This window comes from Cydia pomonella, chromosome 5, assembly GCF_033807575.1.
Source record: "Cydia pomonella isolate Wapato2018A chromosome 5, ilCydPomo1, whole genome shotgun sequence".
Classification (NCBI taxonomy): Eukaryota; Metazoa; Arthropoda; class Insecta; order Lepidoptera; family Tortricidae; genus Cydia; species Cydia pomonella.
In genome coordinates, this window is record NC_084707.1 from 26,433,624 (window position 1) to 26,461,258 (window position 27,635).

At 39.9% G+C, this 27,635-nt stretch overlaps 2 protein-coding genes across 2 annotated transcripts in view; one reads left to right on the top strand and one right to left on the bottom strand.

Moving 5' to 3' along the window:
* LOC133518252 (bridge-like lipid transfer protein family member 1) overlaps window positions 1-5,081 on the bottom strand; it is a 101,927-nt gene extending 96,846 nt beyond the window's left edge. Inside the window, 3 exon segments of the mRNA XM_061851884.1 lie at window positions 582-725; window positions 3,499-3,713; window positions 3,828-5,081. Of these exon segments, the coding sequence (XP_061707868.1) occupies window positions 582-725; window positions 3,499-3,713; window positions 3,828-3,829 (361 nt within the window). The 5' untranslated portion in view covers window positions 3,830-5,081.
* Window positions 5,082-7,623: 2,542 nt separating this feature from the next.
* The window catches only part of LOC133518164 (cilia- and flagella-associated protein 43), a 56,534-nt gene continuing 36,522 nt past the window's right edge, over window positions 7,624-27,635 (top strand). Inside the window, 15 exon segments of the mRNA XM_061851762.1 lie at window positions 7,624-7,785; window positions 10,889-11,052; window positions 11,829-11,927; window positions 12,017-12,179; window positions 12,290-12,500; window positions 12,587-12,718; window positions 12,800-12,987; window positions 13,081-13,183; window positions 13,309-13,560; window positions 14,133-14,268; window positions 14,390-14,553; window positions 16,308-16,461; window positions 16,564-16,788; window positions 19,342-19,553; window positions 23,576-23,722. Coding sequence (XP_061707746.1) covers window positions 7,736-7,785; window positions 10,889-11,052; window positions 11,829-11,927; window positions 12,017-12,179; window positions 12,290-12,500; window positions 12,587-12,718; window positions 12,800-12,987; window positions 13,081-13,183; window positions 13,309-13,560; window positions 14,133-14,268; window positions 14,390-14,553; window positions 16,308-16,461; window positions 16,564-16,788; window positions 19,342-19,553; window positions 23,576-23,722 — 2,400 coding nt within the window. The 5' untranslated portion in view covers window positions 7,624-7,735.

The following is a 27,635-nucleotide window of genomic DNA, read 5'->3' on the forward strand; positions in this document are numbered from 1 at the left end:
ACTACATACAGGCCCCGGACCCGGGTATGTCCTTAAACTGCGTCCAAAAGAGAGGTATGGGCACTGTGAATGTCATCTCGCCTTGTGTGGCAGGGCACAGCACAGCGGATGCCATTCCAGATCTAGAGGAGAGCCCAACTGGGAAAGTACCTCCATCTTGATTATTTAGCTGGATTATTATTCGGCTGCGATTAGTCGCAGCCCAATAATACTAAACCCTTAAAGAAAAGACTTAAAAAAAAGAATTATTTCCTTAACACAATATTAAAATCGGATAATACAAAGGGAAAATCCAAAATATCCTCTGTTGTAATAAAAAATATAAATCAACATTTTCTAGTAACCGCAACAGTATTCATGAAATAAAATAATTTCAAATACATTTCATATTGCGGTCACAGGTAGATTTGGAAAAAAAAACAAACATTTAAGTTTAGCTACATAACTAAATGCTTGCAGTGCATACCCTCGCTGGTGCTTCGCTCGTGCATACGTCCTTGGGCACCGCCTGATGAGGTACGAATAGCCATCTTGAGTCGTGTCGTATGTGACGTACACGATCGGAACTTTTCAGTGCTTACCTTCGCTGACATCCTTGGGCACATAGCTGCGCCACCAGCGGAAGATGAGGTATCCGTCCTGGACGCGCAGCGTGTAGTCGTAGGTCACGTACACGATGTCGCGGAACATGATCTTGCCGGAGAGCGCGTTGAGGGTGAAGGATCCTGCGGGACAATGTGTAGCAGAGTCATAATAAGTGAGATAATATCAGACGGGTAAACCTCTATTGTATCCCGGATACTGAAATGATAGTTCAATTGCATTTTTACTACCAAATATGCAAGATTAAACTGCCTTTGTATGTAATAAATAAATAAAAACAGATTATGATGGTAGCTAATTGGCCAAACAAACTATGATCAAGTATCTCAGTCTTTTGAAAGCAGAGTTTAAACATCAGTCATGTCAAATTTCAGAGGTTAGACTGTTTTACTAAGACATTTTTGTTTATACTGATCAAAATTTCATGTAATGAATAGAATCAGGCTCAGGTTACTTTGCGGAATTAGTGTTTCACCTCTCTACGAGTACGTGTTTCGTATTGAGTTTTGTACTTTTGATGGTGGGTTATATTTATTTTTGCGGTTGGAGGGTGGGAACATTAATTGCATGTATATGTTAATACGCAAGTTAGTATAATGGGTTAGCACTGTTTGACTAGCACGTTATTTTATCGCGGATTAGCAAAGTAATATTTTTGTTTTCACTATATGTAAAATATGTATAATGTAGAATATACATTTGTGTAATCAATATTTATGAAAGATCTTTTAAACTTTATCTATCTCTCTAAATGTTTCTTGTTCGAGTAATGATGTGTCATTAAAATTAGAAATAATTTATCACACTAAAACTCATCAGCTAAATGCTTGCCTACAATTACATAATAATAACACTCAGCGGGAAGAAGCTTATCAGCTCAGCTTATCAGCAGCTATCAGCTTACTCGAGATATAAAATGGAAGAAATTTGTATTTAAAATAGAATTACATGAGGTTCAAATTTCTTCCATTTTATATCTCGAGTTATCAACTTCTTCCTGACTTAAAAGGATGACTCGCGCCAGACCGGGCCAGGTCTGGGCCCAGGTCTCCGACAAGATGATGGTGGATCGGTGATCACACGGTGATTTCCATAGAAAACGAGGCGGCTGAAGCTCCGGTCCGCGTGAGTTATTCTATGGAATTATCCAAACACTTTTGAGGATTCTTCAAAAACATGTTAGTCCAGTTCATGAAATCCATCAATATACGGAATAAACATTAATAGTTTATCATATGTTAATTTAGATAAGGCAGTTAGATCAATATCTGTTCAATAAAACAACTGATTGTAGTCATATTACTTATTGATTTCTTTCATTTCATTTCATATTTTTAAAGATTTTGAAATTTATATTACAAAGACAGTCTGGGAGAGATCCTTTTTATACAAGCTTTTATTTAGTTTCACCTGTCCCGTTGTCTGTCTGTCGGTTTGTAATCAAATCTTGCAATTAAGTTTCTTCCATCTTTGTTATGTGGCCCCTCTGAGGGTAAAAGCCTCCTCCATTCCTTTCCACCTTCCTCTGTCCTTTGCCATATGCATCTTTGAACACAAAACTAGATATATGTATTAAGAAATTTTAATGCAGTTTTACCTAATATTTCCATTCATTCCAAAACATCCCTCACCCTTTTAGGCTCACCAATTTTTGACCAATCAATTGCACCCTGTTAATTAACTGTAAATTAAATTTATTCAAGAACACATCAGACCTTCTACTTAAAATAAATCCCCGTATGGCCCTTTTCATCATCCGTTTTTGCTTATTTACACCCAAATTCGTGTATTTACTCTGCAGTTGCCCAATTTGGAAATTTCCGTCCATCCTGTCTTCAATCGACTCCTCTCTTTTTTTTTAATTTATTTAGGTAAACAAACAGTCACTACAAGAAAGGCTTAAATATAAAGTATTTTAAACACTGTTTACAGTATGTGTGACCAACACCGTTCACCACTTATTAATTAGGTACAATTAGTTAGATTATTCGGGGATTTTTTTTTACAAGTTTTACAACACTGGAGCTTAAGGCTCTGGGAGGCATTGACATTGATAAATTCATGAAGAAGATAAAATAATCCTTAACGCTTAACAGTTAACAGTGCATGCAGTGTTACTTTAATATTGAATAGTTAATTCTCTTCAATCAACTCTTTCCAAAACTCTCAACATTCAGCTCAATACTAGTTCATGGAGCCAAGCGGTCTCCCTATAAGCCTTGGTGGACTGGCCGTTCGCACTTCAGCCAGTTCAGCTCTACCAGCCAATCCAGTTCCATGAAATATATATACAAACTAGTATATAAAAAAAGCCATATTCGTATTTGTATAACTTATTTACAAGTTTACTTGGACATTATGAAACAGACCCTTAATGTCTCAGATTTCTACAATACAATAAATTTATAAGTGTATGTTATTTTGGTTAATAAATATTTCTTACTTTTATTTTGCTACCTTTATGCCTGACATTTCTCTATGATTTATGTTTTAATATGTGTTCATAATACGAAAATTTTAGATATTATATTTAAAATATGTCAAATAATCTACATATTATTGGAAATGATATATGATTACAATTATTTTATAAATAAAAAAAATATTATTTATTACGAAAATATAGAAATAATTGTAAAAACAACTCTAATACCAATAACATTAAGAGGATAGAAGTAACTGAGCATTCATTATCTATTGTTTTATTTATACCTATTTCCTCTCAGCTCATCATAGGAAAACATGCATAAAGATGAGGCTAAAGTTCAACAACTACATGTTAATATTTTCGCTTATTTCAACTACTCTCACAATATCTTTTGTTATGGCCTTCGGAAAGTATGCCAAGAATGTTTTTCCAACTAAACTTTAATCTGTCAACAAAATATTGCTTACCAATTTTGAAGTTTTCATCTTGGAAATAGAATCTGTTGATGAGGCGGGTGAGGATGTAGCCGAGCACGCGGCTGTTGTAGTAGGTGATGTACACGATCCACAGCACCGCCGACATGAGCGACACCACCAGCAGCGCGAAGTCGCTGTCGATCTTCACGTCCTCCAGCAGCGTGGAGTTCCAGCGCTCCGCCACCGGGCCCTCCGTCACGTTCAGCCTGCGCACCACACACGGAACACCGCTCAATCACTTCACAACAAAGGTTTCACCCTCTGTGTCAGCTACCGTGAACATAAACACAATAGTAGGATACGCAAATCGTAATACTTACATTTTTATAACTACACTACAGATTTCATTTACATTTTATACAAAAGTGTTTTGCGAGTATTTTCAAAACACTATACATTTCTTTTTTTGGTTTTATTTTGATATAATTCCTTTTAATTCTTATTAATTAATCATTCTGCCCATCCTCCTATACTCCAGCTTTTTGACAGCTGACTGACGTAACGTTCCGTTCCAAGTTATCAACACATTATCAATATTATCATTCGCTTGTCCTTTTCCCATCTTTTGAGGTGGGCGTAGAATGTTTTTTACCTCTATACCAAACAGCCAAAAAGTAATATAATATAATATATCTGTGTCGTTCGTCATCTCATCATTCACCTGCTTTCTTTTCATATCATCTCTCACAGATTCCATCCACATCCTTGGTTTTCCTTTCTTCTTACATCCCTCCACCATCATTTCTGATACCTACTTACCTTTCGCGCATAGCTTCGCACCGTTAATCGCTAATCGATTAATAAAAAAATTAACTTCATTAAACGTTAAAACGTTACATTCCGGAAGAATTAATGCAAGTTAATCGTTAATCCGTTAACACGTAACAAAAATTGCATTATTGCGATACTTGCGATTATGATGTACTTATTATAAAAAAAGCGGCCAAGTGCGAGTCGGACTCGCGCATGAAGGGTTCCGTACCATTTAAGACGTATTAAAAAAAAATCTACTTGCTAGATCTTGTTCAACATTTTACCACTTTGGACACACATTTTACCACTTTGGAACTGTCTCTCGCGCAAACTATTCAGTTTAGAAAAAAATGATGTTAGGAACCTAAATATCATTTTTGAAGACCTATCCATAGATACCCCACACGTATGGGTTTGATGAAAAAAATTTTTTTTTAATTTATTGACGTATTAAAAAAAACTATTCACTAGATCTCGTTCAAACCAATTTTCGGTGGAAGTTTGCATGGTAATGTATATCATATATTTTTTTTAGATTTTTCATTCTGTTATTTTAGAAGTTACAGGGGGGGGGGGACACACATTTTTTCACTTTGGAAGTGTCTCTCGCGCAAACTATTCAGTTTAGAAAAAAATGATATTAGAAACCTAAATATCATTTTTGAAGACCTATCCATAGATACCCCACACGTATGGGTTTGATGAAAAATTTTTTTTTTTTTAATTTTTATGACGTATTAAAAAAAAAACTACTTACTAGATCTCGTTCGAACCAATTTTCGGTGGAAGTTTGCATGGCAATGTATATTATATATTTTTTTTAGATTTTTCATTCTGTTATTTAGAAGTTACAGGGGGGGGGACACACATTTTTTCACTTTGGAAGTGTCTCTCGCGCAAACTATTCAGTTTAGACAAAAATGATATTAAAAACCTAAATATCATTTTTGAAGACCTATCCATAGATACCCCACACGTATGGGTTTGATGAAAAAATTTTTTTTTTAAATTTTTATGACGTATTAAAAAAAAACTACTTACTAGATCTCGTTCGAACCAATTTTCGGTGGAAGTTTGCATGGCAATGTATATCATATATTTTTTTTAGATTTTTCATTCTGTTATTTTAGAAGTTACGGGGGGGGGACACACTTTTTACCACTTTGGAAGTGTCTCTCGCGCAAACTTTTCAGTTTAGAAAAAAATGATATTAGAAACCTCAATATCATTTTTAAAGACCTATCCATAGATACCCCACACGTATGAGTTTGATGAAAAAAGATTTTTTGAGTTTCAGTTCTAAGTATGGGGAACCCCCAAAATTTATTGTTTTTTTTCTATTTTTGTGTGAACATCATAATGCGGTTCATAGAATACATCTACTTACCAAGTTTGAACAGTATAGCTTTTATAGTTTCGGAAAAAAGTGGCTGTGACAGAATCGGACAGACAGACGGACATGACGAATCTATAAGGGTTCCGTTTTTTGCCATTTGGCTACGGAACCCTAAAAATGATATTAGAAACCTCAATATCATTTTTAAAGACCTATCCATAGATACCCCACACGTATGAGTTTGATGAAAAAAGATTTTTTGAGTTTCAGTTCTAAGTATGGGGAACCCCCAAAATTTATTGTTTTTTTTCTATTTTTGTGTGAACATCATAATGCGGTTCATAGAATACATCTACTTACCAAGTTTGAACAGTATAGCTTTTATAGTTTCGGAAAAAAGTGGCTGTGACAGAATCGGACAGACAGACGGACATGACGAATCTATAAGGGTTCCGTTTTTTGCCATTTGGCTACGGAACCCTAAAAATTAGTTAGGATTCTGGAAGTTACCAGGTTAAAAACAAAAATAAAACCGGCCAAGCCCGTATCGGGCCACGCACAGTGTAGGATCCCATATTTGCCCGTTTGTCACAATAGGCTGCCTTAAACGGGGCCTATTAGAAGAGGGAGACTATTAAAATACCTATCCAGCGCCGCCCCACACCATGGGATTAAAGGGAAAAAAAAATGATCCCCACTTTTTCTGTAGTGAGGTACAAAAAAAATGTAGCTATTTTATTTTACCACTTTCTCGGCGTGATTAATTTATATATTCATGCTAGAATTTCAGCTTCTAACACAAACTATAACGATCACGCAGCAAAGGCGCGAACGGAGAGACAGACAGAGATGATGTAATTGATGTAACTATAAGGGTTCGTAGCTAACTACGGAACCCTAAAAAGTCATGAACAGAAGGGATGACAGGGATGTGTAATTTAATAATATAAGGGCCACCGCAAAATTGAAAATTAGGTAGTTACCTCTCTATTGCTGGTATATGCAAGAGTGATACAGATTCAGATAACGAAATTGTGAGCTGTATTTATAAATGTATTTATTTAAAAAAAATTGTTACAAAATTAAAAATCTACACACTTCCAAATTATTGAAAACCAAGTATAAGAATATTGTTAAAATACCCCTACCCCTACTCTGACGGGAATAAATAAATACTGGCAGCACGTATGGAGCAATGGAGCGTGGAATCCTACACCAGCTACCCACACCGTCCCCAAAATGACGGCCATCAGACCACCCCACCAGTCGGTGGGGAAGCGACCCGCGACAGCCGCCGCAGCCATTGAGCGGTAGCGGCCCCTCATACCCCCCTGACGGGGGGTATCGACAGATCACTCAAGTCAAGAGCGTGGAATTAAGAGGAGTGACATCTCTTATGGTAGAACTGTTGCAAAAGTGTCCAGCTGTTAGCTATAAATAATAGTTCCAAATTTCTCCAGAGTAGCGCTAGAGTAGCTTAAGAACCTAGGCGCTATCGACGGAATTAAGTGCGCTGTCTATGATTTGATTTTTTTGTTCAAGTACTCTAGGTATTGTAGCGCCACCTATTTAAGGTTTTTTGATGACACTTTTTGGTACATGGAGATTTATTTCCTTTATCCACCTTCCGTAGGCAGCACGTTTTTGTATACTTGTGTGCGTTCCTGAGCGTAAGACACGACGTTGCACTCACACACCGGTCGTGTTTCGGCTTTACTTTTGGCTGATTAGCCGCATGGCGACTATCGGTTTCTATGTATTATGTCTTTGGAGAGAACATCCGGACAAACCAAAATGCCCGAGTTAAATTTATGTTATGATCAAGTAACGGATTTCAATTTTATTTCAACACATACTGCGTAAACCGTAGCGTAGTGAGGTAATTTATTGTGCCAACTTCACCACCTTTCGGTACGACACCGTACCGAAATGCTACAATGCCAATGAAGACTTGTCGAAATGACGAACCCTATATAAAATACTTAAATTTAGATCAATTTCCGTTGCCTAGGAACCTAATGGTAATGACTGATTCATCTTATTCATGTTTTGTTACTAACGTTAGTTAGAAAAATAGTATTAATATTCTGCAATAATTTTTATTCCTTTAATTTTTAAGCATAACCAAAGAGTGGAAATATGTCTGCAGAAGCATTGGATGAAAATATTGAGTTCCATACCAAGGCTAGGTAAACAAAGTAATACATTTCCAATTATCACGTACCTACACAACAATTTACCGTATTGGTTTTAATCCAATTACAGTAATTACTATATAAGAACCCAATTTGAATGTTTTTGACAAATATTTTCATCGGCTCTAGCGTCTACAGGTATTAAATCATATACCTATAGGTACGTCGTACGTTTAAGGTAGTTCTTTCCCGAACGGAAGGTAAAGCATAGTTCATATAGAATTGGTACGCACTAGAAGATTGTTATTTTTTTAAGTCAATAAAATAAGAAAGTTATGAATGGTGAATTTTATTAGTAATGTGTTTAGCTTTCAAATATGTATAAATCAAAAAAAATCTCTGTTATGTAAATAATTACGAACTGTTTTCATAATGGACCCCCGTCATTTTCTGCACAATACTTTTGCCGACATTTTTGGCGTGTTGATTTCTTGTAGATCGCAATGAATTGATACCCTTGACAATTTGACCAGCCTTATTTAATTTTTTTTTTTCATGATTGCCCTGTAGTTTTTGATAGATTGAAATTGGGGACAATTCGAAGGATTCATCTCGCGAGGTAATGTGTGTGTACTTTTTTAGGGTTCCGTAGCCAAATGGCAAAAAACGGAACCCTTATAGATTCGTCATGTCCGTCTGTCTGTCCGATTATGTCACAGCCACTTTTTCCGAAACTATAAGAGCTATACTGTTCAAACTTAGTAAGTGGATGTATTATATGAACCGCATTAAGATGTTTACACAATAGTAGAAAAAAAACAATACATTTTGGGGGTTGTCCATACTTAGAACTGAAACTCAAAAAATCTTTTTTGATATAACCCATACGTGGGGGGTATCTATGGATAGGTCTTTGAGGTTTCTAATATCATTTTTTTCTAAAATGAATAGTTTGCGGGAGAGACACTTCCAAAGTGGTAAAATGTGTGCCCCCCCCCCCCCCCCCCCGTAACTTCCAAAATAACAGAATGAAAAAACTAAAAAAAATATATGATATACATTGTCATGCAAACTTCCACCGAAAAATTGGTTTGAACGAGATCTAGTGAATAGTTTTTTTTAATACGTCATAAAATTAAAAAAAAAAAAAATTTCATCAAACCCATACGTGTGGGGTATCTATGGATAGGTGTTCAAAAATGATATTTAGGTTCCTAATAACATTTTTTTCTAAACTGAATAGTTTGCGCGAGAGACACTTCCAAAGTGAAAAAATGTGTCCCCCCCCCCCCTGTAACTTCTAAAATAACAGAATGAAAAATCTAAAAAAAATATATGATATACATTACCATGCAAACTTCCACCGAAAATTGGTTTGAACAAGATCTAGTGAATAGTTTTTTTTTTAAACGTCATAAAAATTTTTTTTTTTTTTTTCATCAAACCCATACGTGTGGGGTATCTATGGATAGGTCTTCAAAAATGATATTTAGGTTCCTAATATCATTTTTTCTAAACTGAATAGTTTGCGCGAGAGACACTTCCAAAGTGAAAAAAATGAGTGCCCCCCCCCCCTGTAACTTCTAAAATAACAGAATGAAAAATCTAAAAAAAAATATATGATATACATTACCATGCAAACTTCCACCGAAAATTGGTTTGAACGAGATCTAGTAAGTAGTTTTTTTAATAAGTCATAAAATAAAAAGATATTTTTTTTTTCATCAAACCCATACGTGTGGGGTATCTATGGATAGGTCTTTAAAAATGATATTGAGGTTCCTAATAACATTTTTTTCTAAACTGAATAGTTTGCGCGAGAGACACATCCAAAGTGGTAAAATGTGTGTCCAAAGTGGTAAAATGTTGAACGAGATCTAGTAAGTAGATTTTTTTTAATACGTCATAAATGGTACGGAACCCTTCATGCGCGAGTCCGACTCGCACTTGGCCGCTTTTTTAGTAGTGGCAGCTTAGGGTCGCCAACGCGCATGTTACTCCTCTGGAGTTGCAGGCGTTCATAGGCTACGGAGACTGCTTACCATCAGGCGGGCCGTATGCTTGTTTGCCACCGACGTAGTATATAAAAAAAAGCTGGCTAAATCTGGCCAACATTTCACAGGACCGTTAAAATGTGTTCTAATAAATGCCAATACTCATTTCTCTAAGCACTCTTTAATATAAAGGTCCGACTTCATTGTTGACTATGTTATAAAACTTTTCGTCTTACAGCCGCAATTATAAATTCCTTGCCATATCATATGTTTTTTTGCGAACTTGTCAAGTTTCGCGAACTTATATTTTTCGGGTAAATTACCTCTATTATTGGCCATATAAAACTTCGAACCGAGTGGTTGATTAAAATCGAGTTTAACATACGTCTTGTCGTCCAACAACAAGCAACGTTCGAATTTTGTCAATACTGGGTCGTACAATAGTCGAGCTAGTGTTTTAGCTTGTCGGATCTGATTAACAGTCCGATTTGGCTGTTTTATTGCTCGATAGCTCTTACAGCCACCTCTGAGGTGAATCATCTTTATCTCTCTAGAAGTTTCTTTGAATTTTTGGGATAAATCGTAATTAGACCGTCCTGAATTTTGTTTGAGTGACCTTGCGACTTTTTTCCCAAAATCTTGTTATTTGTCCCATACCTCCGATTAGTTTGTTTTCCTGTCGGCTGATAGAGTCTCCTTGTAACGTTTTATGACCCTACAAAAAGCGACTTAGCTGTTTTTCTCCGGGATCGATAAGAATTTTCGAAGTATTTGTGCACGATCAATCTCCTGTTCTCAACTTTCATGGTCGAAAACTTTAAAATGCATAAAGCTAGAAAAATAATATTTTCACCATTAATACTTTGAAGGTTGGTGATTGAACTGTAATTGACAATTTTTTTCCCGCCATGGAATTATTATTTTTTAAACATTGCTAATTATGTGCCAATTCTATATGAACTATGCTTTAGTAGGTACCTACCTAAAGGCGTTCAACTACCACGACTTTGCAATTTATAGTCGATTTCCTTTCTTCGCTTATCTATAAGAGTAACGGAAGATCCAATAGTCTACGCTATGTTCTTTTTATTCAACATTTCCGATGTAAACCTATCGTTTTAACCTGTCGCATTGGTTTATTTTATTTTGTTAAATTCCTAAAGATGGGCGATCCCCCAGCGCCTGGACGCAATGGCGTTCATCGGGCCGGATGTGCTGGCCGTGGCCCACGACGTCTATATCCTGTTTCTGGACTTCAAGCATAACACGGAAATGGTGTACGTCGCAAACAACAAGACGGTCGGCGATGGGGTGGATGTCATAGCAGGTAACTAAGATAAGATACAATTAATTTAATTGAAAAATATCCAAAAATTAAGACAATCATAATACGCTTTTACATACAATGTATGCCCCTCTACAGCGTCCTCCCTAGACCTCCGGATATCAACTTGCCCCCCCCCCCCCCCCCCTAGTTCATGACGCCATATGTAATAAATATCATTTGATATTTACCACTAGCTTTCCGGTGTAGATCAGGACAAAGTGAACGAGAAATATGAATGACATAAAGGTGGACACCCTGGTCTTGATCAAGGAGGAACATGCTCCGCCCCTCAAATGGAGCTTAGGGCGAATCACCAAGATTTTCCCGGGCAAAGTCGGCGTTTCCCGACATAATAGAAACGGTGCAACTCGGGGGAAACAATCTAGTTGCGCCCTCTAACGAATCCAAAAAGAACCACGATTACACGACTTACTTCCATAACTAGACCATACTACTAAGAATTTTGATTATCATCAGTGAGTTAGTGACGAAATAGGGTTTTTTTTATATCAATAAAATCTAAACTATAAGAGATGCGCAATTGGAACTTTTATACGTTTAATAAGTCCACTGTCGATATCATATCCCGAGAATTTTGTTCATCTGGTATAATCGAACGAAACCCAAATTATGAGGGTTCAATAAAACGACAAAGCGCTTCGAGAAAAAGGTAGATAGTGCCCTATTGCCCTTCGCTTGGCTCGTCTTGACGGCGGCAATACCGTGCCCCCAGATACCAGCAGATATTTTTCTGTTTTATTCTGTTACTCTTGCAGGGCACAGATCTACAATGTTTGCGTTTGCTGAGAAGGTTCGAAATCCAAGAATCTTTATATTGACTTTTCCGAGCATGCTGATCATGACAGAATTGAGAGGTAAGATTGAAGAAAGTTTGTGTTCCCATTAAGAACGATATTTATCTAGATATAGCTAAATAGAGCCCTGACTCTTTTATATGTTCCAGATCTGGATGTGAACCGCTACAAAGGTCTATGCATGATGGAAGGTGACCTAGTGTGCGGGTTTAGCGGGTTCCCCAACTACGTGGTGACGGTGTGGAGCTGGCGCACGGCGCAGCGGCTGCTGTGTCTTGAGACTGGGGTTACCAGGCGCAGCCAGCTATACGTGTAAGATGCTTGATGTATGACCTCATGATCGCTAGGGTTTCCTAACCTCGTCAGCAGTTCCGTTAGCGGCAGACAAGGTATATGAAATTGATGTATGGTCTTACTTCCAGAGCAAGCCGTATGGGCCTGATGGTATGCGAGTGTTGGGGCGCCGGCCTTATCGTTTGGGAGGTCGCCCAGTGCTACAAACTTAACCTGATGATGAAGCGGCCCAAGGAGGAGGTCTCCGGCTGGGAGGTCTCGGAGCCGCCGCTCGTTGGCATATGCTGGTCCAACGACGGCCAGCTGTATGCTATAGATGAAAATGCGCGACTGTATAGTGTAAGCGATAATGTTAACGATTTTGTAACCTGTGTCAAAAAGCAGTGAAATTCGACGAAAATTAATTTTATTTTTACAAATCTTAGGTTCTATCTGATGGTATAAATATGGTCACTAATCTTGAATGGTCGGAAGATGACATTGAAGTAATTCACAAACCGTACATTTGTTCTTTTGGAAACGGACTTCTAATCTATGGTCCTGATAACTTGGTTAGGGTGAGTAATGTAAATAATTCCTGATCTTTGTTATATATTTTTAATTCAGGATTTAATTCAAAGTCTTCGTTTGTCTCTTAGTCTCTAAAGAAGTGCGAGTCGCAATGGAAAGTGGTGTGGACGTACGAGCCAGCGGACACGGTGCTGCGCCTGGTGTCCAACGCCGTGGGCACTGCCGCCAGCTTGTGGACAAAAACCGGCATGGTCTACAAGATGACCGGCGAGTCAGAGGAGAAGATTGACGTGGAACTGGTCACTTTTAAGCAGAGGTGAAGTAACGATAAAGGATGATACCACGCCTAATAGCAATGTCAGGTTGAAAATAATTGTTACAGTGATCGAAAAACTTATTATTGTTTCAGGGGTATCCAAAAAATTCAACTGATAGCCCCCGATTTTAAGTATTTAGCTACAATGAACCATGTTGGAGTTCTTTGTATCTATGATGTCTATTCGACTAAACTGGTATGTATATAAATGACTTGTAAACTGATACATTAAATGATCTGTGTAAGAGTTTTAGACGAACTTCTATGATGTCCTTGATCACATAAAATTCCGAAACCTAAAGAAATGGTTGTATTTAACAGATGGTAATGAAATACGTCGAAGGCAACGATATCTCTTTCCAAGCGAGCCCGGTGGAGCCTCTCATTATAATATTCGGCGAAGTGGGCCCCAACTACGGCATGGTCCTGATGACGTATGATCCCGACAATGGGTTCACCAAAGTGGGCGGCATGTGCCTCACGCACCAGATCGTATCGCAGGTCCAGTTCTCGCCGACCGGGAGGGAGGTGGTGGCCGTGGCTATGTCCGCAGGGCACGTATTCATGTTGGCGGTTGGTATTTTTTTAAGCTGCAGGAACACCTTACCTGGTTCCAATTTGTCCACCGATTCATATTAACGTTATATGTAGGTATAAGATGAGATCATTAACCTTTTCGCCGCCATTGACTTGATATAAAGCATTTCGTGCCCAACACGCCAGCACGACTTTATGTGTAATACGGGTTGTTTACGTGCAATTTGAGGCTTAGCGTTGATGACAGTTTATTACTTCATTGACCTGGCGGAGAAAAAGTTACAATTCCTGTTAGATTAGTAATGAAAAAAAACCGGACAAGTGCGAGTCGGACTCGCCCACCGAGGGTTCCGTACTTTTTAGTATTTGTTGTTATAGCGGCAACAGAAATACATCATCTGTGAAAATTTCAACTGTCTAGCTATCACGGTTCATGAGATGCAGCCTGGTGACAGACGGACGGACGGACGGACAGAGGAGTCTTAGTAATAGAGTCCCGTTTTACCCTTTGGGTACGGAACCCTAATAGTATCACACGCTTTATGATATCCCTGAAACTATAGGTACTATATACTAGCTTTGCCGCTGTTTGCAATTCAAATTTCTAGCTCTCGGAAGACTACAAGCTGACCCTTATAAGATACATGGAGGTCGGCCGAGGAATAGCCGATTGTTTCCTGATGCCGGTCAACAACGTGATTCGCTGCTTCATCTTGGTCCTCTTCTCAGATAAATTCTTGATTGGTAAATATTATACATACTTATAGTGATGAGGTGACCACTGTTCATAAGGTTTATAAATGACTACATTTTTATCTTCGTCCGCTATTGGCCGTATATAAATGGTACTCAACGCTTTGTCTAGGGGAGCGCATAGTGGTGGTGAACACGGAGACTGGGAAAGACAACAAGTTTGCGGGCAAGATGCAGGGCCCGTACGCGCGGCTGCTGCCACTCGGCACCAAGGACACTATGCTGGGTATCCCGCACCTTTCCCGGCAGTACCACGTGCTAAAACTCGCAGCAGACGTAAGCACTTAACTCGCAAGGTACCCGTCGGCCTAGACTCTCGAGCGAGCCAAGACATTTTTCTTCCGGCAGTTTCCACATGCTGAAGTTCACAGAACAGGAAATAAGTAACTATGCTACACTGTATAGGTGCATATATCTGATGCCCTTATCTGCTACTGCTTCTCGGCTTCAAGCTACATGCTGAAAGTGACCACGCCACACCTCTCCCAGGAGTCGCATATGTTTAGTACGCAAAATTGTCGAATGCGACTACGAATTCTAGATTTTAATAGGTAATGTAGCAAAATTGCTACATATGTATGTATGTGTAAACTCTTTATTGTACAAAACACATCGATCTTTATTGTATCGACATCTGTCGGTTTATTTTCTAACTTCTCCAGTGGCTAGCAGCTTGCTTGCTCAGTTCTCTTTTTGTTGTCTCTCTATGCGGTTTCATAATTCAGGCGTTGATAATTAGATGGCGCTGTATTACATTGGTCGTTGATGAGTTTGTTTTACCTTTTGGCCTATTTTGAATGTGATTTATGGCAGGTATGGGTATATTGGGTATGGTGTTTTTATTTTATTTTTTGTGGTTTTTTGAGGGGGCTGATTTGGAATAAAAAAATTGGAAGGTTTTCGAAAGATGAAATTAAGGTTTTTGTTTTGGAAAAAAGTCAGACAAGGATTTTGGGGATAAGAGCGAAGTCAAGTTTGTTGATTGTTTGCCATTTTTGTGTTGATTGTAAAGTATTGGATCATATCTGCTTAAAGTTCCACCGAAAGGGTAGGTGTGGCGTGACAGTGCTATCCTGCGTTCGTTTTAGTTTACATCGTGAACGCCGGTGTTCCCCTTTGAAACCCAGGGGCTAGCGTTTCACTCAGATCTGGCCCCGTGAATTCACCAGCAACAACTTGTGCAATAGCGTATGGCGTATTTACCGCCAAGGCTCAGCGGCACGTATTTTTTGACCCTCCTGTCGATTTTCAAATTCCGGGAGGGCTTCAACGAGACCACCAGCTGAGGACCCGGGCCCGTTTATCACGAGGCTCGCCAGGCGACATCGGGGTTCACTACCGTTAAGCGCCCACCTGGATTTAACCCATTCGAGACGGATTCAAGTTTTCATCGATATACATTCTAAATTTTTTAAAGTAACCTCTACCTAACCTAACCCTTTTTTTAATTTTGATTTGCCTTTTCCAAATTGTTAACCATTTATTGTGTTCTTACGCTCTTTTTTTACTTTTTTTAAATTCCTGTAGATATCTGCAACCCGCATTTTCCTTTCTAAATTCCAAAACTGCTCCAATAGTCGAGCCATTACATTTTCGGCGTGAAAGCTTAGTTTCCTTCATACACTTTTCTCAATCATCACTCCATTTCATTCGCCCCATTAAACATTTTTTTCCCTCAGCCAATTTTCACCCGACTCCTTTTTAGGGTTCCGTAGCCAAATGGCAAAAAACGGAACCCTTATAGATTCGTCATGTCCGTCTGTCTGTCCGATTTTTCATTATATATTTCAATAGCCTTTATGCGGAGAACAGGGATCGTCTTAATATTGTTTAGGATACTGTTTAAATTGTGTTCCGTGTTTTATCTATAAATTTTTCGGTCAAAATATTTGTCAAAAATATATAGGGTAAAAAGTTCGTCAATTGACAAGTGTTATATTTTTTGCATAAATGTTTAAAATTAAACGTATTCTGTGAAGTGACCTTGTTTTACTGCAGTAATTTTTATTTTACTTCTATTTCATCAACAGAAAGGTGTAACAATATCAGTCAAGATGGGTCCTATCGTCGACACTGGGCACGAGGTGAAATATTTCAACGGGTTTTTCGCACCGAACGCACTGCTCACCTTCGGCTACGATGGGACGATCGTCTTGCGACAGCCCGACGGACGATCCGAAATCGGTAAGGAAAACAGTTTTGAATAGTACCCATACTTACTTCATTGTATAGTTTATCTAAGATTTCACGGGTATAAGCAAATTTTCGTTTTCAAACTTCCTGCAGATTTACAGCTAGCCGTAACCCACCGGTACGAAAACGGCATTCAGCAGGCGGTCATCGACTCGGAGACCAAGTACATCGTACACCTGGCAGCCAGCCACACCATGGTGGTGCACTGCCTGAGGGGGAAAAGTCCGGAGGCGAGGCAGGAGCCCAAGCTGGAGGCGCCGGACCAGAAGCTTTTCGACAAGACATCGAATGGTCTGACGATCATTGCTTTGGGCGAGAGTAAGGAAATTTGGAATGCAATTTACGTTTTCCAGTACAAAATATTAGTCTCTGTATTGTAGTGAGCTATAACAGGGTCAATTTTAACAGTACTGGTTTTTTGTGTCATTCCGGTGTAATTCTTTATTTACGTTTCTTCGATGTTTCTTTTATTGTCAATCGACACCTCAGACTGTTCTTTGATAAGCCTCTTACAGAGCACTTGATATCTTAAGCCTTTTGAGAGTTATCGGAGATTAAAAAAAATGACTCGCACGTGAAAGATAAGTATACACAGGAATGATATAACACTCCATCTGAATGACATTTTTCCACCGGAATGAAAAAAATGACTCGCACGTGAATGATAAGTATGCAAAGGAATGATATAAGACTCCACCTACTTTTGATATCATTCCGGTGTTATTTTCATTCTGGTGGGTATTAAACCCATTTTAATACACCGAAATCACCGGAATGAAATTAGTGGGATGATAAACCGAGGTAAAATAAAATTATAAAAAAATAACTAAATCCCACATTCTTTAACTATCGTGACATTTAAACTCACAAGTACAAAATACACGATCTGTAAATATTTGAAAAATAACAAATATGAAACAAACTCCGGAATGATATTTTTTTTGTCCCCGTAACATCGAAATGACAGGGGCGGCGTACGAAGTCAAACTTAGCCAATAAACGTCGATGAAATTTGTCCGCGGTAATAAGGATTATTTTGCCGGACAAATTTCTTTACGCATAATAAGGGGGTTTATTAAAGAGTTAGTAAGCAAGTAATATTTTAAAGGGTTCTTTATTGATATGGTATTATAATGAACTAAAAACTAATTTGATATCTTGTATAGTTTTAGAGTTATGCGGCATTAAACAAGAATAACTGGGTTCCGGACAACCCAAAGGTACCTTTTTTCAGATTATTGCTCATATCTCGAATATCTTTACGAATAACATTACAAATATAGGCGATTTAAGAAAACGTCGTTTTTTCGTAACTGTTCAACATAATTCAATTTTTTTTGTATAGAATATGTAAGCTCAGTCACCTGCTGATCAAATATAAAAAAATCGGCCAAGAGCATGTCGGGCCATGCTCGATGTAGGGTTCCATTCCGTAGGTACCCGTTCGTCAAAGTAGACTTTTTGCCAAAACTCAAAAACGGCTAGGCCTATCAGGTTCGCTATAGTTTTCCTTGAAAGTCTTTACTAAGTTTTACTTCCACTATTTTTTTCATATTTTTTGGACCCATAGTTCAGGAGTTAGAGGTAATAGAGGGGGAAATACATTATTTTTTCTTTCAGAGATATAACGACATCCCACACTATATCGTTGAACCAAAAAAAATATTTTCTAGTTTTTATTTTACTAGTTTGATGGCGTAATTGATTTTATATATTCATGCTAAATTTCAGCTTACTAGCACTAACGATCACGGAGCAAAGTTGCGGACGGACAGACGGACAGACAGACAGACAGACAGAGAGCCAGATGGACAGACAGACAGACAGATGGACATGGCTAAAGTATAAAGATTCCTAGGTGACTACGGAACCCTAAAAACCCCATGTCGATCCATTGACAGTTGAAAAGATTTCTTTTGCCGCCTTTTTTTGATAAACAATTCAAGTGTATTTTTCTGCCGAAAATACGCCAGCCTCTGTGAGACAGCTAAATATTGGCGGTACCAACATTATAATAATAAGTACTGATCATCTGTTTGACTGTTTAATGGACGTATGCCTTCCTTTGATATGACTACTATTTCTACTATGTATTCTTTTTTTTTTTAAGTTTTGAACTCGACAAATAATGGAGTTTGTATGCAACATTGCTCGCGAAATTAAGACTGCATGTTTTAAATTTTTAATTCTTGCCTGACCATAAACTATGCACTTCGCAACATTTTTTTACCGTCAAAGTTGACTTTGCTGTCCATTTTTAGAGAAAAGGTATTTTATTGGACAAGAATATTTTCGCGATATTCTTTAATTCAAACTTTTATGAAAATATCGATATGAACAGCACTTGCCAAACTGTGGTGTCGTTTATGCACAAATTATTAAAAAAGTACACGAATTATTTCCCCTGATTGCCCATATTCGGCTTAATTTGACGTGGCCAACTTATTTTTTTTTTTTATAAAATAAAAGCAAGGCATAGCAAATCTTTTCCATTTTCATTGGATCCACATAGAGTTTTAGGGTTTCGTAGTCAATTAGCAACCCAAAAGGAAGCAAAATTCTGAAAAAGGGACCTTCAAAGGTGATTTACTCTGTACTAATTATAGCGTGAGATAAAGATAATAGGTACCTATTATGAATAGATTGAAAGTTACGCAGCGGCTTACGTGAGCGATGACTCGCGAATGCAACGCGGTGCGGCGCGGCGCGCCGGCCCAACGGCATTCGGAGATCGCCCACGTAGCACACTTCAATAGGTATCAAAGGATTGAATTCACCCGCGCCGCGCTGCTTCGCGTTCGCGAGTTATTCACTCACGTAAGACACTGCCTTAGTGACGAGATGATGTGCTTACAACATGAAACATTTCAGAGAACTACCTAGACCGGCAAGAGGACAAGAAGGTCCACGAGGAGGCGATGGACTATAAGAAGCAGCGCGACGAGGTGGTGACAGCGTTCAACGCGCAGCGCGCACAGCTGGTCGAGCTGCTGGAGGAGAACATCGCCGAGATACCGCTGCATCAGCTCTCGTTGGCTGAGTTTAATCTCCATGCAGAGCACAAGAAGGAAAGGCTCAAACAGGTGATGTCACCCTCAATAGTTTTAAAACACGGCTTAAGCGACATCTTCTACAGATTCAAAATGCACTACCTCTTGGCTGTAGAGCTGGTATATTCTTATCTCTATAATAGCCGAGCCGAGTATATACTTTATTAATTAAATCCGTATTGGAGAAAGTTACTTAATTTAAGCTTGGGGACCGTTGAAATTAACGGAAACCAAAAAAAACACGGTGTATATTGATTTAGTAGTTTAAACATTTGATTTTCGAATGTTCAATGCGATATTTGTGATGTCAAATAAAACTTTTATATGTCTATGTACTCTATGTCTATGTCAATATACCGTTTACCTTAATCATCAGGTTAACTCTGTCCATATTGTAAACGCTGCTATTGCTCAGTTGGAGCAAATATGTTTAATAAGCGTGAGTCGCCGAGAAATGTATGTGTGTACATATATAATGTACGTTTGTTAGTCGTATATACCTCGAAATCAAAAATTCCTTGTAGCTCTTCACCTATTCGCATTTCGCCGCGATCTCTAAATTTCTAAACAGATTTTTTTTCTTGTAGTATGATTTCTGGTCGCCAATTAGAATGGTGTATAAAACTCATAGTATATTTTACTTTCCTGCCTTTCTTCACTGTAGTAGTTTTTCACCTCGATAGATATTTGCTTGAAATGCGTTATCACATATCGCGATATTTCCTTTAAGCACTATAGGGAGCGTGCATGAACTGTAGGGGGCAGCACAGGAGCCGTCAAATTTTTAGCGCGAGGCGAAAATGTGATGTTTATTGTTCCGATGTAGCCCACAAGATGGCAGAACCTACTATGCACAAGAAAACACGTGACGTGTAAATGTACATGTTTATGGTTCCGATTCAGGCCACAAGATGGCAGACCCTCCAACGCGCACAGTCCCTATACCTCTATAGTTTTGTTTTGTAAATGCATTTTGCACTTGTAGTTTATCTCCTAGTTATGTGTGATAATGTAACCTCGTTGTGCATATCACTGATATGACTAATAAATTGATTACCTAATTGTTTAAATTTCGTCAACTTCTTTCCCAAATCATCGTGTTCGCATTAGAGGTAGATTTCCTAGACAACAAATTCTTCAAAGCCGGTTAATGTATGGCTGTAACAATGAGGTCAATAAGCGACCGTATTTTTATTATATTCCAGGGATATAGCCATTTTTTTTACGATTAATACAATACACTACAACAATATGCGACGCAGGTAAAATGCGACTAAAAATATTTGCGGCTAACTAAATAGGCTATTGATAATACATGCTACATCAAAATGTGCTACTGTTGTAAAAAATCTATTAAAAATATATGCGAGTAACAAAATATACCACCGATATTACACGCTACAACAAAATACGTGTTAGAACATATAAACCAAACAGGTTTTAAACCCAATGTTCCTTAGCTGGAAGCTATTTTGTTTTGTCTGTGGTTTTTTTATTTTGTCAGTTTACAAACAAATGAATACACGTTTCGTTTTGCTGTCTGCGACAATATAATGTTTTACTCTATTCAATCCTGGTAGAATTCCACTCCAAACCCAATAGGTTTTGGGCCCAGGATACGCGAATAATTAGTACGTAAATAGTTTTCGGCAAAAAGTTCAAAAATTAATTCGAAAATGTCGAATGATGAAATGAAATGATCCACTTATTATGGCATTGGAAAATTCTAACATTAAATTGTGCAGTGAAACAGTAAAAAGTAAATTACTACAAGAAAATTTACGACGAGACGATAAGACCGAAGAAAGTTCTATGTTTACAAACCGGGGTTCTAGTTCAAAAAGTGTCAACAAACATCCATCGAAGGTTAAGTGCTTCATATGTAAGAAACCGAATCATTATGCGAAAAACTGTCCAAACAAAGCCAATAAAAGTGAGAAACGCAGTGAGAAGACTGAAAAAGCGTGGAACGGAACGTTGCTAACCGCTTTGGCAGTTGACGTTAAGTCAAACTCCTTTTACATTGACAGCGGCTCAACTTGTCATATGTCAAACGATAAAACGTTATTGCAAAATTATGTTTTGGAAACTCCGCGTTCAGTAACAGTGGCGAATAAAGAAAAGTTGCATAGTGAGGGACATGGAACCGTCGAATTGTTGTTAAAAGGACACAGTGAAACTACGAAAATAAGCGATGTTGTTTACGTGCCGGGATTGTCAACAAATCTTATTTCCGTTGGCAAGATGGTAGACAAAGGACTCGAAGTGCATTTTAAGAAGCAGAAATGCGATATTTATTGCGGCAAAGATGTAATTGCCAGTGCTACGAAGGTGAACGGCGTCTATGAACTGGACATGACGAGTCAACCGTCACATGGATACGAGCTAGCTGCGGCATGATTTACCCAGGAATATGGTGTAGACTACAATGAGACCTACTCCCCTGTGGTAAGGTACTCAACCATACGTATTTTACTTGCCCTGGCAGTCAACTTAGACATGAATGTTGATCACATGGATGTGAAGACAGCCTTCCTCAATGGTGATTTAAAGGAGACTGTGTATATGGAACAGCCAGATGGGTATAAAGTCAAAGGTAAAGAAAACTATGTATTTAAACTGAACAAAGCAGTATATGGACTGAAACAGGCATCAAAGGCCTGGTATGACAAAATTGATAATGCCCTGAAGGTCCTCAAGTTCAGAAAATCACTCAGCGAGCCCTGTGTTTACATAAAATCGGATGAAAGTGGTAATCTTATTATATTAGCATTATATGTTGATGACATTCTGATTTTCAGTAAAGACACACCAGAGAAGAAAAAGCTGAAGGAAGAACTAATGAGAATATTTGAAACGAAGGATCTTGGTCGTGCTACACATGTATTGGGCATGAGATTGACTCAAGATAAAAATAAAATTACTCTTGATCAGAAAAATTACATACAGAAAGTGTTAGAACAATTTAATATGGCGGACTGCAAGCCTGTGAACACACCTTTAGAGACCGGCTTGAAATTTGAAAAGGGAGACCAGACTGATCCTGACTCTAAGTTCAGAAGCCTGATTGGATGCATTATGTATTTAGCGGTGTGCACAAGACCAGATATTGCCCATGCAGCAAGCCTATTAAGCCAGTTCAACAACTGTTATTCTGAAACGCACTGGAAAGCGGCCAAGCGTGTTCTTCGATATTTAAAAGGAACTATGGATTATTCCTTGCAATATGAGAAATCAACGTTATCTGTTACAGGGTATGTAGATGCAGATTGGGCGTCTAACCCGCTGGACCGACGTTCATATACAGGTTATGTGTTCAAGATAAGCAACTCGGCTGTGTCATGGGAGAGTCGTAAGCAAAGAACCATTGCCTTATCTTCAACCGAATCAGAGTACATGGGGTTATGCGAAGGAGCGAAAGAAGCTGCATTCATAAGGACCTTTTTACATGAATGCTTAGGTAAATACTTACCCATTACTCTATACAATGATAGTCAGTCGGCGCAGAAGATTTGTGACAGCCAAATTAACCATAGTAGAAGTAAACATATAGACATTCGACATCATTATGTGCGGCAAGTCGTAAGTGATAAAATTATTAACTTAGAATACTTGTCTACTGATCAAATGCCTGCGGATGTTTTGACAAAGCCTCTAGGCAAAGACAAACATTTTAATTGTGTTTATAATCTTGGTTTAAACTGTTCGGTTTAAGGGCAGGTGTTAGAACATATAAACCAAACAGGTTTTAAACCCAATGTTCCTTAGCTGGAAGCTATTTTGTTTTGTCTGTGGTTTTTTATTTTGTCAGTTTACAAACAAATGAATACACGTTTCGTTTTGCTGTCTGCGACAATATAATGTTTTACTCTATTCAATCCTGGTAGAATTCCACTCCAAACCCAATAATACGCTGTCACGGCGAAACGCGAATAGGTTAAAAATTACAAGGATTTTTTGATTTCGAGGTATAAGACTAACAAACGATAATGTAGTAGGTATCTGTTTTCGTGACACATTTGGTTCTCAATTTTATCTTCAACTGGCTTTCTCAGGCGGAACAAGAGCGTTTGATAATTCGCCTCAACACAGAAGCTCGAATCGCGGCTCAAGACAAGGTGACGTTATGGATCAAGAAATATTGTTGGGACACCATGATGACTCCACGGGCCAAGATTCTGGCCATATTCAGTCATTACCAGGCAAGTATTGAGGCGTTTAAAGAGTCCCGTATAAGAAATTCAAAATTGATTAACTTATTCTGTAAGTAGGCCTCACAAGGGCTCTTTCACAAGTCAATACAACATTTACAGTGACATCATACAGTGACGTGAAGAAAACATACTTAGGCAGCAACATTTATCTGGGGGCACGGCAGTGCCCCCGCCAAGTCGAGCGCGAAGCAAACACTGCCGTACCATCCTTTACTGGAACCATTTCGCCGCATTTTCAGGCCCCTATTTGAGAACCTCTGGATAAGACCAGAACGCAGAAATTTTCGTCATCCAGTAAGCTATAATCTCATACTTAAAATCCAAAATTTCAAGTCTGTAGGTCATTTAGTTCCGAAGTTAAGCGAAAGCAAAGTTTCGCATTTATGACACTCACTCACTCACTCACTCATGATCATCAAAATAGAACTAGTACTTCCCATACACTCAGAGAGCTGAAATTTGGTACAGAGTTAGGGTTTAATGGCCACATAAAGGGAAAACTATAAAAACTAGGATAATCGAAGATCTGGAGTACCTGGTGACCCTGATTAGAAAACAAAATTTGTTGAAAATATAATGCATTGGACTAAGAGTGGCGGTGATACCCGCACACGTTCTTCATGGGGTGTGCTTCATAAATGTTGACTTCAAGAGTATAAAAGCTCAAGCTTCAGCGATCACCGAATATGAGCCCCAATGCAGAAGAGTTCAGTTACTATTTAAAATTTAAAGTAACTTTTTTTCAAAGTCAAATCTAGTAAGTAATTTTAGTAGCATAGGAGCAAGAATTAAAAAAAAAGTGTTGTAAAATTAATCAACTTTATTTCCTATATAATACAACCGTGCTTGAGGCACACCCGGAGTGTGACTTGTTTGTGAGTGCAATCGGACGACTGATGACTGAGTGTAAGAGAGTGATAGAGCGAGAGATGCCTGTAAGTAGTATTATATAATGTTATGGATCCCTATTCAGCGGCGTAGAAATCAAACTCGGAGATCCATATAAAATTTATAATAATTAAAAGATTATTACAAGCGTGCAAAGTACGGAAAGAGTTTAGGCGACAGAAAGAAGCTAAATAGAATATTATAATCGCGTAGCGCGCGTAAGCAGAGGCTAGCGATAAGGCGGAGAAAAGCGGCGTGCGTTTAGTGCGAATCTCTGGGAGCCTCTGTCCGAGCGCGGGCGATGCACTGAGCTCCGGCCGGCCGCGCCGCGGTGGGGGCGTGACGTCACAGCCAGGGACCGCCAGGCTGCGGGCCGCTCCCGCCGTCGCCTGACTTCGGGCCCGCTGGAGCAGTAATTAGTGTGGAGTTTATGGTCACCACAATGTGATTATGTAGATACTTTTGTACTCAATTACTGTCTCCCAATTTGTGCCGCTGTGGCTTTAGCTGTTAAGGTGCAATTGTAAACTGAATTAATAAATAAACAAAAAAATATTCATGTATTGCAATAAAAAAATACAATTCTTCTATCAACTACAACGCATAATAGTTCGGCTATCGATCTTGAGTACGCAAAATAGTTCGCCTACCACTTAGTTGTCTCGCCTTCTACTCTTAAGAATAGCTTTGATCCTCAATGGCATCGTCGCTACCAACTCTTCGCACTCTTCTGGGGTTATAGACAGCGACGATTTTCTCCTTTAAATCACTTTTTGACCTCGATGGAAACTTGCGTATTTTTTTTTTTCATTTTCCACCACAATGTTTCAATAGGTGACAAATCTGGACTATTCGACGGCCACTCCATAGTGGGGATTCCTTTAGACTCGAGCCAAGTCTTCGTGGTCTTCGCAGTATGGCAAGATGCTCCCGTCTTGTTGAAAAGTGTAGACATTTTCATATTTCAAGCTTGGAATAGATGAAATTGGTTTTCAGAATGTCCTGGTATTTCACTGCATTAACAGTCCCTTCTACAAAATGCGGGCGGCCTACCCCTTGTGCCGACATGTAACCCCATATCATCACAGACCCAGGAAACTTCACTTTTCTCTTAATGCAGTCCTTGATGAATGCTTCGTCTTTATTTCGAACGATTTTTTTTCGTTCGTCGCCGTCAGTTACTTCGAATTTTGATTCATCACTCCATATTATTTGACGCCATTGCTGAGTAGTCCGGTTTGAGTGCTCGCGAGCGAATTTCAGCCTCTTCTTTTTCTGTAACTCCGTTAGTAAAGGTTTTTCCTTGGCCGTGTAAAAACCAGATTCCATTCTTTTGAGAACCCTTTTGCAGGTATCCACTGAAACGTCTTTCTGGATCATATCACGCCATTTTACGGTAAGTTCCCCCGCACGAGCACGGCGGTTTTGTTTGATAATTTTCTTTAAAACTCGGTTTTCAGCTGCACTCGTTGTTTCCGCCGAAAGCTGCCGAGTTCTTCTTTCTGCCATCAGATATTGATACTTGGGTTGGGTGATGTTGAAATGACACTCCAAAACATTAGATTTCTCCATATGTATTAAAAATGGTTACATCGTAAAAATCACAAATATCGAACAATCGATAGCAAAACATGCGCGTGAGCGCGACGAAGATCGTAGGGTCTCTGCCGGGCAGCGCCGCGGCGGTGAGAGGGGAGGGCGGCTGCGCCTGCCGGGGCCCGTTCCCCGCGCGTCTCCTCCCGTGCGTCATCGCTTTATGTATTGGCGTTAAGGCTACGTAAGTAGGGAGGATATGCCGATTCCAGCTCACTTTAGGTATTTATCTCCCCCTCCCCCCCCCTCACCCCCCTCACCCCCACCCCCCTCCCCTCCCCCCCCTCCCCCCTCTCCCTCCCCCTCACCCCTACCCCCTCTCCCCCTCCCCCTCAACCCCCTCCCCCTCTCCCCCCCTCCCCCTCCCCCCCTCACCCCCCCTCACCCCCACCCCCTCCCCTCCCCCCCCCCTCCCCCCCAACCCCCTCACCCCCCTCACCCCCCCCCACCCCCCTCTCCCCCCTCCCCCCCCCTCCTCCCCCCTCCCCCCCTCACCCCCCCTCCCCTCACCCCCCTCCCCCACCTCCCCCCCTCCCCCCCCTCCCCCACCTTCCCCGCCGCCGCCTCCCCGCCCTCCCCCCCCCCCCCCCCCCCGCCCCCCCTCCCCGCCGCTGCCCCTGGCCTGCGCCACTTGGTAGTTCGGCAAAGATCCGTTAGATGGCGCCACTAGCCCCCTTCCCCGCCGCCTCCCCGCCCTCCCCCGCCCCCTCCCCGCCGCTGCCCCTGGCCCTGCGCCCCTTGGTAGTTGTGCATATATCCTCGCCAGTTGGCGCTACTTTCTATGTTTAAGGTATTTACCTATCTCCCGACGTGTTGCATCAGCCGTCAACATGGCGCCGACGGCCACCTGCAAATTCCTACGTGGGCGTCGAGGTCGATCGAGATAAGAGAGAGAATAAGTTAGATTTAAAATATGCATATATATATCGGCTTATTTTTCTTTTTGTATACCACGTCGGTGGCAAACACTGCCCGCCTGATGGTAAGCTGTCACCGTGGCCTATGGACGCCTGCAACTTTTTTTTTATACCACGTCGGTGGCAAACACTGCCCGCCTGATGGTAAGCTGTCACCGTAGCCTATGGATGCCTGCAACTTCAAAGTCGTTACATGCACGTCAGCCCGCCGCATTCCCGAGTCGAGGTCGATGGCCTAGGAGCCTCGCCCCCTCCCCCGCCTTCCCCGCCGCTGCCGCAGCCGCCTCCCCGCCCTCCCCCGCCTCCTCACCGCCGCTGCCCCTGGCCCTGCGTCCCTTGGTAGTTGTGCATATATCCTCGCCAGTTGACGCTACTTTGTATGTATCTGACGCCACAGAGCACGTGTACATTTTTGAGTCAAGGTCGAGATCGATGGCCTCGGCTCGCTCCCCGGTGCGGTTGGTTTTGGAGCTTGTGGTCAACAAATATATGGACTTTGTACT